This window comes from Gigantopelta aegis, chromosome 5 (assembly GCF_016097555.1).
Source record: "Gigantopelta aegis isolate Gae_Host chromosome 5, Gae_host_genome, whole genome shotgun sequence".
Classification (NCBI taxonomy): domain Eukaryota; kingdom Metazoa; phylum Mollusca; class Gastropoda; order Neomphalida; family Peltospiridae; genus Gigantopelta; species Gigantopelta aegis.
In genome coordinates this window covers 20889149-20904109 of record NC_054703.1, presented here as the reverse complement: position 1 = coordinate 20904109, position 14961 = coordinate 20889149, and the positions used below count along the sequence as shown (strand labels likewise).

Sequence of the window (14961 nt, the reverse complement as noted above, 5' to 3'; positions counted from 1 at the left end):
AAACACTTAAATCATGTTGTAACTTTCTTTTTTTTGTCGTGTTGTACGTTTGGTTTTTTGTCAAGTGTGATACACTGTCATTGTTCCGTTTTCGCTTTTGCCCTCCTCCCGGGAAAAATAATTGAGCAAACTCATGGTTGATATCTAAACCCACTATCAAAATAATTAAATTTAAATGAGGATACGACAGTGTGACACACGGTAATAGATAGTTCAGTGTATTCGGTAGTGGGTCATACATTTTGGGTCCTACTATTTGTGTCGCCAGGAACGGTGATGCCAATTGCTCAAATACAGGGCATTATCCCGTGTCAGACCAATATCAAAATACATTGGTAATGTTAAGATTGGGGAATCCTAGAATTCATTACCTCACAAAATAGGTATTCCTTACTCATCAAACACTATGTTAATTGTACATTTGAGAAAAAGCCCATGTCGAAATGTAGTATTTGATATAACTATAAGAGAACTAGTCCTGTTGAAAAACACACATGTACATACAATGTCATGTTTAGATGTTATCTTACTTTTGGTGAATAAATTGTGAGAAATATACTGGGGACAAATATTAAAGTTGTATTTACATGATAGCAGTGGATTTAAGAAAGAAAAAAAAGAACAAACAGAAAAAAAAAGTGTAAGTTTTTTCTTGAAGTTAATATTTAGTTTTTCTTCCTTTATTTTAGTCAGAGAAATTCCAGCCTGACATTTTCCCACCCACAGCGTCTTCTGTCGCGTCTCTATCAGCTGACGAGTGGATCTCGGGACAAAACCGTGAACCGATTGTCGTATCCTTAGAGGTGAGACAGAGTTGTTGTCGTTTGTCCATCATTAGACTCTTCAGGTGTGCAGATTGTTTTTAAAATATATCGTGAAATAAATCAAGGACTGATATCCTGCACTGGTTATATACTCTTACTGGCAAATGAAAGACCGAGCCATAAAGTATTTGTGGGGAAAAATTCCCTACAATGTTTTTTTCTAATGTAAATTATTAGTACATGTACTTCAAAGTTTTTTTTTTATGTTAATGAGATATATGTGTGTGTGTGGAAATAATGCAGGGGTGTTTAGACTGCAGGGAGTAAAGTTTTCAGGGGGATTCGGGTAATACAACACACGCTTGAGAGAGTGAGAGAGAGAACTTTTTGTACATGCCCATATACCGCGAATGTTTCAGGCATGCCTATCTTGGGTCAAAATGGAAGAACACGCTTGAGATAACTAAGTAATGCTTGAATTTAAAGTTGCATAACCAGTGCAGGAACCAAAATAGGTTGGCAAGAAATATTGTGCACTAAAAATATATTTGTTTATGTTTATCTGTCAACACTGGAAGCAAGGAATTGAGAGTGTGTCTGAGGTGGTGGAGATCACAGGATCAATTCTCATCAGTTGACAGTTATTTTCTTTTCTTGTTTTTGAAATGAAAGGTTCATATTGATTGGGTGTGGCACATGTGTGTGTGTGCTACCTGACTTGTATCTGATACGTCTGCGGGTTGTGTTTTGGGAATACACACCATATATGATTAGGGACGGGACATAGCCCAGTGGTAAAGTGCTCACTCGATGCGCGGTCAGTCTGATATCGATCCCTGTCGGTGGACCCATTGGGCTATTTCTCGTTCCAGCCAGTGCACCACGCCTGGTATATCAAAGACCGTGGTATGTACTACCCTGTCTGTGGGATGGTGCATATAAAAGATCCCTTGCTGCTAATCGAAAAGAGTAGCCCATGAAGTAGCTACAGCGGGTTTCCTCTCAATATGTGTGTGGTCCTTAACCATATGTCTGACGCCATGTAACTGTAAATAAAATGTATTGAGTGCGTCATTAAATAAAACATTTCTTTCTTTCTTTCCATATATGATTAGTTCAGATTATGATTATTTTGTTTTGCAGACGCACATGCATTGCATGCATTCAGTCTAGATGCTCTCATTAAAACTGATGTATTTCAATTTGTTTTAGGTTGGTCGCACATATGTGCCACATCAAGTCTATATGAGCCTGGGGGGGGGGGGGGGGGGGGGGGGGGGGGGTGCATTATGTGTTTTATTATGTGCATGTGTCAGTTATATCAAAATTACCCCTTCCCACATCCACCCACACATCATTAATTAAACTAATCTTTTTCTCTCTTTTTTTCTTTTTTTCATCTTTAGTTTGTTTTTGATATTTGCTTCATATAATTTGCTTTTCACTTTCAAAAAAAAATGTTTTATTTTGTTTGGTTTAGTCTGTCGTTTGCTTATTTCCTTGTCATTAATTAAGACTAAATGTCTATTTGCTATTGCAGGGCTCGAATTTCAGAACTTGTTACGTATGACACTTTTAAAATGTTTTTGCTGTTGGCAAAATGCTCACTATGGTAATGTCTACAGCGATTTTAAACCAGTAACATTGGAGACAAATAAACACAAAATTAAAAAAAAAAAAAATTATCCTTTCAACTGATGCCGATAATTTTCATCCAGCAGTAAAAAAAAACCTGCCATCAGTAAAGGTCCTGACCTACAGAAATTCATATCGCAACTGCGGAAATTGTCATCGGTACTGCCATTAATTTCAAGCCCTGCTAAACTGCCTGTTGTTGCTTCGGCTGTTCATTATTCCATTAATCTCATCAGATCTTGATACATGATCCAGCCAGTGCACCACGACTGGTATATCAAAGGCCGTGGTATGTGCTATCCTGTCTGTGGGATGGTGCATGAAGTGGCGACAGCGGGTTTCCTCTCTTAATATCTGTATGGTCCTTAAGCATATGTTTGACGCCATATAACCGTAAAATAAATGTGTTGAGTACGTCATTAAATAAAACATTTTTCTAATACATGAAGTTTCAGACCACTTAAACAGTATTTTAAAAATCATTTTTGTAAAAGGATTGTCTTTTACTGTTGTAACTTTGCCTTCTATTTCTGTATATTTCAAGTGAAGAGGCTGTAGAAGATTCTAGACCTTTTGATGGCATTATAAAAAAAACCCAGTCTTCTACAAAATTATACTGTTATCTTATTAATACTAGTCACAGACCTTTCGGATGAAGTTTGTTTAGGTAACACTTGTAATTTTCACTGTAATATGGAGGTATCATCTTGGCTGGAACTGTTGTGACCTTCTCTGACAAAACCTGAAGTACATGTACATGCAGTGGAGTCTGTCCAAACCAGCACCTGTGTAATCCAGGACTGGATGTAGCCCAGTGGTAAAGCACTTGCTCGATACACGGTCGGTCGGGGATCGATTCCCTTCGGTAGGCCCATTGGGCTATTTCTCGTTCCAGCCAGTGCACCACGACTGGTATATCAAAGGCTGTGGTATGTACTACCCTGTCTGTAGGATGGTGCATATAAAAGAACCCTTGCTGCTAATCGAAAAGAGTAGCCCATGAAGTGGCGACAGCAGGTTTCCTCTCTCAATATCTGTGTGGTCCTTAACCATATGTCTGACACCATATAACCACAAACAAAATGTGTTGAGTGTGTCGTTAAATAAATAAAAAAATTCTTTCTGTGTAATCCAGATTCCTGTGTAAACAGTTATGATCACAGGGTGATGTTCAATGACAGGTTGGTGAAATCTGCCTAATCTGGCACTGTGTATATACTAGTGCATTTTGTCAGTCCACCTTGAAACTGGTTAAAGAAAAGCTATGGGGCAGCGCTGGTGAGCTCCAACTGATGATCCAGTTCATTGATGCAGCACATCTCAGGGTTTAGTGAGCATATGAAACCGAACGAGAAGAAGAAGAAGAAGAAGAAGAAACTGGTTTCCCATCAGTGGACCCATTGGGCTATTTCTCATTTCAGCCAGTGCACAATGACTGGTATACCAAAGGCTGTGGTATGTGCTATCCTGTCTGTGGAATGGTGCATAGTAAAGATCCCTTGCTGCTAATGGAAAAAAAATGTAGCGGGTTTCCTCTCTGTGACTGTCAAAATTACCATACGTTGGAAAAATGTAGTTGGTTTCTTCTCTTAAGAGTAAGACTATGTATCACAATCACCAAATGTTTGACATCCAATAGCTGATGATTAATAAATCAATGTGCTCTAGTTAAACAGAACAAACTGTTTTTTGAAACTGGTTTAGGCAGACGTCAGTGTACATCTTTTTATTTGAAACTGGTTTAGGCAGACGTCAGTGTACATCTTTTAATTTTTTTAATTTTAGAGATATGCACATATTTCAAAATGCCATAAAATTTGATTTAAAGTGATTATAAAAAATCTTCTCTGTGGCTTGAAAGTTGAATGTGTTTTTGGCATTTTAAACTGATAGGAATAGCGACAGCCATTTTGAAAAAGCAAAATCATCACAGGTTTAAAACAGAGAGCCATAGTTATTCCATAGCAACCTAATTTAAAACTTGTTGAAAACTTCTGAATCTTTTAATGAAACATTTAATCACATCAAAATTATTAGAAGTCTATAAAACGTGTAAAAAAAATTGAAGGATAGATACTGGTAATTCAGGTAGACAAAAAAGAAAAAAAAGAAATGTTTTAGTTAATGATGCACTCAACACATTTTATTTACGGTTATATGGCGTCAGTCAAGTAGACAGAAGCATCAGGAATATGACAGCTGAGTACCTTATGTTACAAATAAAACAATCTAAAATATAAAGTTTAATTCTGATTGACACCACCAAGACTTTGTTTGCTCTAGGGGCGGGATGTAGCCCAGTGGAACAGCGCTCGCTCGATTTTTCCGTCGGTGTGGGATCGATCCCCGTCATTGGCCCATTGGGCTATTTCTCGTTCCAGCCAGTGTACCATGACTGGTATATCAAAGGCTGTGGTATGTATACTACCCAGTCTGTGGGATGGTGCATATAAAAGATCCCTTGCTGCTTATCGAAAAGAGTAGCCCATGAAGTGGCAACAGCGGGTTTCCTCTCTCATTATCTGTGTGGTCCTTCAACCTATGTTTGACGCCATATATCCATAAATAAAATGTGTTGAGTGTGTTGTAAATAAAAACATTTCTTTCTTTCTTTGTTTGCTCTATTTGTACACTTATAATAGAGTTTGTGAGAGTGGGCCACAATTTACATCTTGAGATAATTTCACCTTTTTTTTTTAAGTGTTTTAGTTTTTGACTGTTAGTGTTTTGTATGTAGCTATTAGCATGTGTGTTCTTCTCTCTCTTTTTGGTTCGCTAGGACGGCTCGGTCACTAACACGCCCAAAATAACCACTTCAAAAGCGGTACAGAAACAGGTAACTCAGTCACTGTAGGATTTTTGTTTTGTAGATAACTCGTGTTTAATATTGTTTTGTTCTTGCACTAATTCAGACTTAAGTTCAGCCAACCGTTTTTTGCAAAAACGTTAGCAAACTATTTTGTCTGGTACCCAAAGCTTCAGACGGTAGTTTTCAAACACTAAGGCACGTTTTAAAATTATTAGAGCCATTCTCGGTAACAGAAATTGGACATAACATGTACTTAGAGTTTATTGTTTTGATTATCCATTTCCATACATTTAAAGGGTTTATGGTCCTCCTGTTGTTTCTAATAATACAAAATGTATTTTTCATATGTTAAAAATACACGTAGCTCTGAGGAAAAACCCGTTCTCGAGAGGACCTAGCTCTAGTCTATTTTTTAAGGGTATTTACCCGTTTCAATGTCACAGACTTTGTTTCATTCTATTGTACATAATTTTATATTTGTTACAGGTTTGTAGATTAACCAAACTTAGTGTTCATTTTCACGGGTATACGCCTTTAACTTGTAGCGTAAAAAACAGACTAGCAAGCGTTAGTGAAAAACAGCTGGCTGAACTTACCCCGGGCTTTCTCATTCTTTTGTAACTGTTAACATAGGTTTATTGTGTTTTTGTCATAATGCAGTTACTGTAGGTTATTTGTTTTGTAACTTTGGGAATATTTTTTATCTTTTTGTGGGTTTTTTCTTTCTTTTTAATTTCCTTCTTGTTAAAAACATTAAACTAAGATTCTGAATGGACATGTTTTAATTATCTTCTTTTCTCTTCAGTACATACATGTATGTGCTGATTGGTTGCTACATACAGATTTCACTTGTTATGTATATTTTGATTGGTTTATGTAGCAAATTTCTCTTGCTACTTTCATTTTCGTTGTTTGGTTTAGAAAAGGTTTTGGTTTGTCACATTTAAAAAGAAGTGTGTTTTATTTTGCTACATATGTGTAATATTCGGAGCTTAAACTTAACAGCGTAAGTTGCAACAGCAGTTGCGGTAGTTGCAGTATGAATTGCCATATAGCTCATATATTCATATATACTGATGGCAATTTCTTTTTATGTAATAATTTTTGGTTTTTAATTTTGTGTTTTTTTGTTGTTGTTTTTTTACATGCCTCGGTGGCATCGTGGTAGGCCATCGGTCTACAGGCTGGTAGGTGATCCATAACTGGTTCAACAAAGGCCATGGTTTGTGCTATCCTGCCTGTGGGAAGTGCAAATAAAAGCTCCCTTGCTGCTAATCGGAAAGAGTAGCCCATGTAGTGGTGACAACGGGTTTCCTCTCAAAATCTGTGTGGTCCATAACCATATGTGATAATGTCTGACACCATATAACCATAAATAAAATGTGTTGAGTGCATCGTTAAATAAAACAGTTCTTTCTTTCTTTCTTTCTTTCTTCCAAAGGGTAAAATGGGTATGGTGCCATACTCAAATGTTTTTGCTGATTTTTTTAAGTTAACTTTTTGACAAAATTAATTATCATTACTGTATGATTTTCTTAACCCTAAACCTAAACATAACCCATTTTCTGTCCGGGGGAGGCTCCCCATACCCTCTGTTGACTGTGGTTGCATTCAATTCCATAGCGCCATGCCCAAAAATTACTTTCTGGCAGAAACACTGCCTGATTACTTATGTTTTATTTTATTATTAAGTGTATTATTAAACCTACAGTCTCCTACAGATAGACCCCCAAAAAAACAATCGGAGACTGAGTCCGCTGAGGTGGTTCGATCCTAAAAAGCAAGCACCTCAGATGAGCGATCTGCCGACTGAGCTCGATCCCATAACCTTGTAAATGTACAGAACAATCGTCTTAGAAATAAATAACTTGTAGTCAATTCCATAGCATGAAAAAAGGCGTTCCCTGTAGGACGGACTATAGACCTAGTGTAGAACTAACCATATGTATGATACCACATTAATGACTGCAAGTTACCCAGCTGATAATAGATTGACTATAAAAGTGGACTATTTTGTAGGATGGTGTTTTACAACAAGCGCCGATGATTACGACGTACAAGGCCATGAACCGGACCCGTGCATCTGGGGACTGGAGATCTAACCGCCCAAATACCATCGCCTCGGAAACCGTACCAAACAACATGGTAGAGTCCATGTCGGAACCGGCCTCCGTGAAAAACATCAAGCGTCTGAGCTACAACGAAGACTATGTGACCATCAGGTTGGTTAATTAATGTGTCAATTATGTCAGTTGTACGGTGTTTTTACGTGACTATTAGGTTGGTCAAATAATGTGTTCATTATATCAGCTGTACGGTGTTTTTACGTGACTATCAGATTGGTCAATTAATGTGTTCATTATATCAGCTGTACAGTGTTTTTACGAAGACAGCATGACTGTCAGGTTGGTTAATTAATGTGTTTATTATATCAGCTGTATGGTGTTTTTACGTGACTATCAGGTTGGTCAATTAATGTGTTCATTATATCAACTGTACAGTGTTTTTACGTGACTATCAGGTTGGTCAATTAATGTGTTTATTATATCAGCTGTACGGTGTTTATGTGACTATCAGGTTGGTTAATTAATGTGTTCATTATATCAGCTGTACGGTGTTTTTACAAAGACAGCGTGACTGTCAGGTTGGTTAATTAATGTGTTCATTATATCAGTTGTACAGTGTTTTACGTGACCATCAGGTTGGTCAATTAATGTGTTAATTATATCAGTTGTACAGTGTTTTTACGAAGACAGCGTGACTGTCAGGTTTGTTAATTAATGTGTTCATTATATCAGCTGTACAGTGTTTTTACATGACTATCAGGTTGGTCAATTAATGTGTTAATTATATCAGTTGTACAGTGTTTTACTTGACCATCAGGTTGGTCAATTAATGTGTTAATTATATCAGTTGTACAGTGTTTTTACAAAGAAACTGTCAGGTTGGTCAATTAATGTGTTCATTATATCAGCTGTACAGTGTTTTTACGAAGACAGCGTGACTGTCAGGTTGGTCAATTAATGTGTTCATTATATCAGCTGTATAGTGTTTTTACGAAGACAGCGTGACTGTCAGGTTGGTCAATTAATGTGTTAATTATATCAGCTGTACGGTGTTTTTACATGACCATCAGGTTGGTTAATTAATGTGTTAATTATATCAGTTGTACGGTGTTTTTACATGACTATCAGGTTGGTCAATTAATGTGTTCATTATATCATTTGTACAGTGTTTTAACGAAGATACAGCTGCCTACATTTCATGCTTACAATTATACACTTGATTGTGTACTGGCCTTTGTGGTTTAGTGGTTAAGTCATCAGACCTAAGGCTGGTAGGAACTAGGTTCACATTCCGGTGCCGGCTGCCACCCAGATCACAACTCCAATTCTGTCTGTCACTAATAACTAATCACTAGCCAAGACACCCCAGATAGCTAAGATGTGTGCCCAGGATAGAACACTTGAACATTAATTGGATTTTGTATATGTAGGTTAGATTCATTGTAGTGGGGTGGCACTTAGTCCAGTAGATCACTCGCCTGAAGTGCAATGGGTCGCATGTTCGATCGCCCTTCGTGGACTAATTTCCACCAGCCTCTCTTCTCTCTCTCCCCCCCCCCACTCCTAACTAGTATCCCATGGCTGGTACACCAATGGGTGTGGTGTGTACTGTCCTGTCTATGACAAAATGTATGTATAAGATCCATTGCTGATTTATCATTTTTAGCAGTCTATAAACTCCATCAAGTTTCCTCTCTCTTTGTTTTTATGCTAATGAAAAAAATGTAGTTGGTTTCCTCTGAAGACACAATTACCAAATGTTTGATATTCAACAGGTGAAAATTAATTACAATCTGTAATTATTATATTTGCAGGGAGAACCAGGGCAGGATTCAGAAGACGAAATCCATGTTTGAGGGCCACGATTCTGAAGTGCCCCCGTCCCCTCCTCCCCCCACCGAGCCGAAGCAGTACCAGAGGAAAATGTGGTCGCCCACCTCCCCCGTCCCCGCGAACACCACCGTCAGTCTGAATGGCATCAACTGCTCCGATTCAGAGGTAAGCTACAGTGTATGTTGTTCTTTAGTACAGATCGGCCTGCCATAGCTGTCGTGATGTCATGATCTGTTGTATACAGACGTATAGAGTATCATTTTCCGAGATATTCAAGAGTGTATTTTTGTTGTGTTGTAGTACAGAGCTGTCGTGATGTAATGATGTGTTGTATACAGATGTATAGGTTATCATTTTCCGAGGTATATTTGTTATGTTTTAGTACATATCAGTCTGCAATAACTGTCACAATCCATACAATTAAGAAAATGTACACGGCCAAAAAAAAACCATGCTATTAAAAAGGATTCTATTTACTTTTTTACTAATAGCCATTTTCAGAATTCGGCCCATTTTCAACTCTATCCTCCCCCTATCCTGAGTCAGGCCACAGATCTTATTGGAGGTCGGACTCTGGATGGGCGTGTTCGAAATCCTAGTGGTATATGGGCACGTTAAATTGTTATCTATCTATCTATTAAAAAAGACCCTGAATATAGTCCAGGCAAATACATCTAGAAATCTACTTGTCCACCAATATTTTCAGTTGTCCAAATAAATGGTTTGTTTTATTCAAGTACAAGGATGATGTTTTTGATTGCTTCAAATGAAACTGCATTGAACATTTTCACTTGTCTACAGGACAAGCACCAAGGTGCATTTGTTTGTCCGAATAGATTTTCATTTGTCAGGACAAACGGACAAGTGCTTATTTCAAATGCTGAGTGATACACCTCACTGCATTCAGTAGGTATAGAGGGGCCAGATTTACACCTCATTAAACCTTGATGACAGGTATAACCGTTCACCGGGGTTACCCCATCCATATTGTTGGTCAAACAAAATACGCTGAAACAGGAAACATTCTATTGAGTGTTGCGTCGCGATTCACTACACAAGACTCCGAGATCGATGGACAATTTTGAACTGACTAGAACAAAATGTTCCCTGTGAAAGCCTAGCTACTACCTGTAATAGACTGACCACCTATACTTAGGTGACTTTGTTGTTAGTTCATGCACTGTATCATGACTTCTAGAATTTTTATAAAATCAACTAGCCATGGGATCAGTGATTTAAAAAATATACTAGCCACAATTAAAAATTCACTAGCCCTACTTTACTAAATAATAGTAATAATCAGATATGTCTCCTAAATGGGAGATAGAGGTTAGAAAACACTAACATTGTGGGGTGGGGGTGGGGGGGGGGGGGGTTGAGGTGGGGACTGGATATTCATATTTACAAAATAAACTTAACTGTAACATTTGACCTTTTTTTTCCACTAGCCGTCGGGCATAGCAATAGTAGTTATTTACTAGCCCAACATTGAATATCACTAGCAATGGGAGTGGGGATACCATAATCTAGAAGCCCTGACTGTATACTACAACTTATCATTAAATCATGACAGTTTTGACACTTCACTTTAGTCATATCATCCACACAGATAGTGAAAACATCTGAAAACATTCTAGGTGACCATGTGTATAATATACCTATTGTCCGTCCCATCTAAATACAGAAATATATTTTGGAAATATTTATAGTTTGGTTTCACGTAAGATACTAAGAAGAAAAGTCAAGTGTTTTGTTGCAAATAACCAAAACATACCTATTTTAATCTGCAGTTTACAAAACATTCGACTCAGAAATAAATAACTTGTAGTGAATCCCGTAGTATGAAAAATAGGTGGGAAGGACTATAGTTAAGTTGCGTGTTCACTTGTGCTTATGTGGACGTGGATTCAGCTACATCTAAACAGGGCTCACTCTGCTGTTTGCCAAATTACCCAATTTCTAATTTATTTAATACAAAGCCACCTACAACATTTAGTACATGCATTTGCCTAATAGAATTTTTTTTTTTTAAATTTAGCTAGTTTGTAATATTTTTCAAAGAAATACCCTAGATATCTCCAAATTGGCTCAAGCAAAATTATTCCCATTGTGCACCCTGCTAAAATCCCTCACATTGAAATAACATGAGACTGTCCATTTGTCCGGCGTGGAAAGAAAGAAAGAAATGTTTTATTTAACAACACACTCAACACATTTTATTTACGGTTATATGGTGTCAGACATATGGTTAAGGACCACACAGATTTTTTAGAGGAAACCCGCTGTCGCCACATAGGCTATTCTTTTATGACAGGCAGCAAGGGATCTTTTATTTGCACTTCCCACAGGCAGGATAGCACAAACCATGGCCTTTGTTGAACCAGTTATGGATCACTGGTCGGTGCAAGTGGTTTACACCTACCCATTGAGCCTTGCGGAGCACTCACTCAGGGTTTGGAGTCGGTATCTGGATTAAAAATCCCACGCCTCGACTGGGATCCGAACCCAGTACCTACCAGCCTGTAGACCGATGGCCTACCACGACGCCACCGAGGCCGGTCTTTGTCCGGCATGGAATGCAGTCTGGCATTTGGCTGTGGATATGTTATTTTGTCGATCCGGATCATGTAGCGGTAGATTCGGAAACATGTACAGAAACGTGTCAGAAAACAACTGGATACAAAACCATACTGGCAACCGAATAAAAAAAAAATGTTTTGTTTACCGACAACACTTGAGCAGATTGATTAATTAATCATCGGCTGTTGGATGTCAAACATTTGGTAATTCTGACACGTAGTCATCAGAGGAAACCCGCTACATTTTTCCTAATGTAGCAAGGGATCTTTTATATGTACTTTCCCACAGATAGGATATCACATACCACGGCCTTTGATATATCAGTCATGGTGCACTGGCTGGAACGAGATATAGCCAACTGACGGGAATTGATCCCAGACGACTGTGCCTCAGGCAAGCGCTTTACCACAGGGCTACGTTCTGCTCCGAAAAGGTGTACAGAAACGTGTGAAAACACACTGTAAGTAGATACAAAACTGTACTGGCAGCTATATAAATGGACACAGACAAAATGTGTCTGTGTACATGTCCGCACTGCATACACACCAGTGGACTCACAGCTTTATGATGACATCATCCAGACAGACAGACAATGAAACCCTGTCACCCACCTACGTCTAGTATTCTCTTCTCTTTGTTTGGGTATAATATCCGCCCGGTCCCCTCCATTATTATTTTTAGTTAGGGTTGAGGGTTAGGGTTAGGGTTAGGGTTAGGGTTGGGATTATGGCTGGGGTTAGGGCTAGGGTTAGGGTTAGGGGAAGGGGGGACCGGGCGGATATTTTTCCTTTGTTTGTTTACTATAGTAACTGTTACGTTTTTCTTTCTCCGATATTTATTCAGCATTTTGCTTCTGCTATCTTAAGAATACCTGTCTTTGAGTTTTCCGTGGGGGGGGGGGGGGGGGTGTGTATCTGTACGAGCCAACAAGCTTTGCAGAGTGAATTCAGTTGCACCGCATAGGTCTGGCACTTTCTGTTATTTAGAGTTCATTTACTTTCAAATTTATCTGTCTTTTTACTCGACCCTAGAATTTGTTTTTGTTTTTAAAGGAATTAATTGGATTAAAAAGTAATTAAAACATCTGTCTGTGTGTGTATGTGTGTCTTTTTTTCTCTCTTTCACTGTCTGTCTGTCTGTCTGTCTCTCTCTCTGTCTGTCTCTCTCTCTCTCTCTCTCTCTCTCTCTCTCTCTCTGTACAACCCTCCAAAAAGCAAACCTCAATTTTTTTTTTTTAAACCTAGTGCCCCCCCCCCCCCCAAAAAAAAGGGCAACAACACCCCAACCCAACCAGCACTTTGTTTTATGTTTTTTTAAACTGTTATTTATTTATTTATTTATTTATATTGTTAAAAATTACTATTTTCTTTCAATACCTGGTGTTTTGGTATGTTAATCCTCTTCTTTTTCTTATACATATTATTATTATTATTATTATTATTATTATTGTTGTTTAATCTTATTATAATTGGTATATTCGAACTGAATTTGTTTTTTTATCATCATTTCATTTAGGTTAAAATGTTTTACTAGTGATAGCTAAGTAATAAATTTGATAAACATCTGTTATTAAAACCCTAAAAATCCAATATAAATCATCTTCAAATTCTGGACATAGTAACTGTTTCTCTCTTATAGAGGCTTGGCCATAGATTTTTGAATTAATGTAAAGTGCAAATTCATAGTAAAACAGGATGTTTCTTAAGTTTTAGTTCTATCCAGGGTTAAAACAATAATCGAACATGTATTCAGCAGCAAGGAATTTCAAAATGACCTCTTTAGGGAGGTCAATTGAAGAACTCTTTACAAAGCTTATTAAGTCCAAAATTGTCGAAAAGTGAGAAAAATTAAGTTAATAGTAAAGGTACTGTTAAAACAGGTGGCTGCTTAATGGAGGTAGCCTATTGAACAGATTTGGAAAAGATATTTCATGTTAGAACTTTGCTTTTACTGTCTGCTTTTAGCCTGGGTTGTCTCCCTTGAGGGCCTTCTCATCACCATTATCTCCCCTGATATCGAGTCTCGAAGAGTTTTCTTCCATGACGTCACGTAAACAAGAGTTCTGTCCCCTGATATCAAGTCACCAAGAGTACTCTCCCCTGACATCAAGTCACCAAGAGTTCTCTCCCATGCAGCCCGATTCTTCTGATTTTTCTTCGTTGATGACACCAGTCTTGTGTAGTTCGGACAATGACGCCCTCCAGTGGCAGGAAAATGCAGTCTATGTTAGAAAGAAACGCCAGCGTATGGAAAGTGCCACACCCCCCAGTAGTCAAACAAACGGTAGTTTCGCCAAATTAGTCATTGACGAAGTGTCTCCTCGGTCACATGACCATGTAAGTTGACAAAACTATTTACACTCATTATAATACTAACTAAACATGCATTATGATTAATAGCATCTATCTGTATTATAACTGTAGTTACTAATAATGAAATCAATACCGTTATTAGTGTTAAAATCATACACCCCGTATTTATAAATTAATCATGTTAGTACTAGCTGCAAAATAACTGTAGTCTACTAAATATGTTATAAATTTTATGTCATTAGTTTCATATAAGTATACATATTTGTAATATAAAAGTTAACTAAATCTATTACTATAATAAATTTATTTATTTGTAACATAACACCAACACACTCCTGTAATAAATCATTGTTTAAATCTCTTCAACTGGAAATAGCAGAAGAGCAATGGCTCCCCAAATGAAAATTGCAGACAAAAGTTCCACTAACATGACCATTTTTACAATTAAGCAAAGTAAATTATCTTTAAAGGAAAAGGGTGAAAAGTGCAAAAACACACATTTCTTTCTCATTGTTAAAATTAACACCACTAGAGTACATTAGTTGATTATTCATCGGCTGTTAGAAGTCAGACATTTGGTAGTTCTGATACATGTACTTAGTCAACAGAGGAAACCCACTATATTTTTTCATCATTAGCCAGCAATCTCCATTGCATTTGGTATGGTTGAGATTGTGGTTGGAGGGGTGGGGATGTAATAGATCGGCCATGCACATTCGATCCTATAAGCCCTTCACCTCAGAGAGCCTGAACCCACCCCTGCCGGACAGGTCTGGATAAACTTTATAAACATTATTACATAAGAATTGTTTGGGTTTTTTTTGTGAATTTATCGATGTATAATAGTCACAAATTGTATAAAGTTGTGTAGAAATTTGTGACTTGTTGTACCTCGATAAATTGATGCAAAAAAAATGACGAACAATTTTTACAAACAGCACTTCTATTCAGTTAAAAATACA

At 37.6% G+C, this 14961-nt stretch overlaps 1 protein-coding gene across 8 annotated transcripts in view; it reads left to right on the top strand.

The window, feature by feature from the left end:
• Positions 1-14961, top strand: part of LOC121373386 (coronin-2B-like) — a 79753-nt gene that overhangs the window by 47903 nt on the left and 16889 nt on the right. For 4 of the 8 annotated variants that reach the window (XM_041500015.1, XM_041500018.1, XM_041500016.1 and 1 more), the window contains exons 11-15: positions 690-803; positions 5179-5235; positions 7228-7430; positions 9089-9272; positions 13652-14023. In XM_041500015.1, coding sequence (XP_041355949.1) covers positions 690-803; positions 5179-5235; positions 7228-7430; positions 9089-9272; positions 13652-14023 — 930 coding nt within the window. The remainder of the gene's footprint in view (positions 1-689; positions 804-5178; positions 5236-7227; positions 7431-9088; positions 9273-13651; positions 14024-14961) is intronic. The other 4 variants (XM_041500022.1, XM_041500021.1, XM_041500020.1 and 1 more) reach the window with 2 other exon arrangements.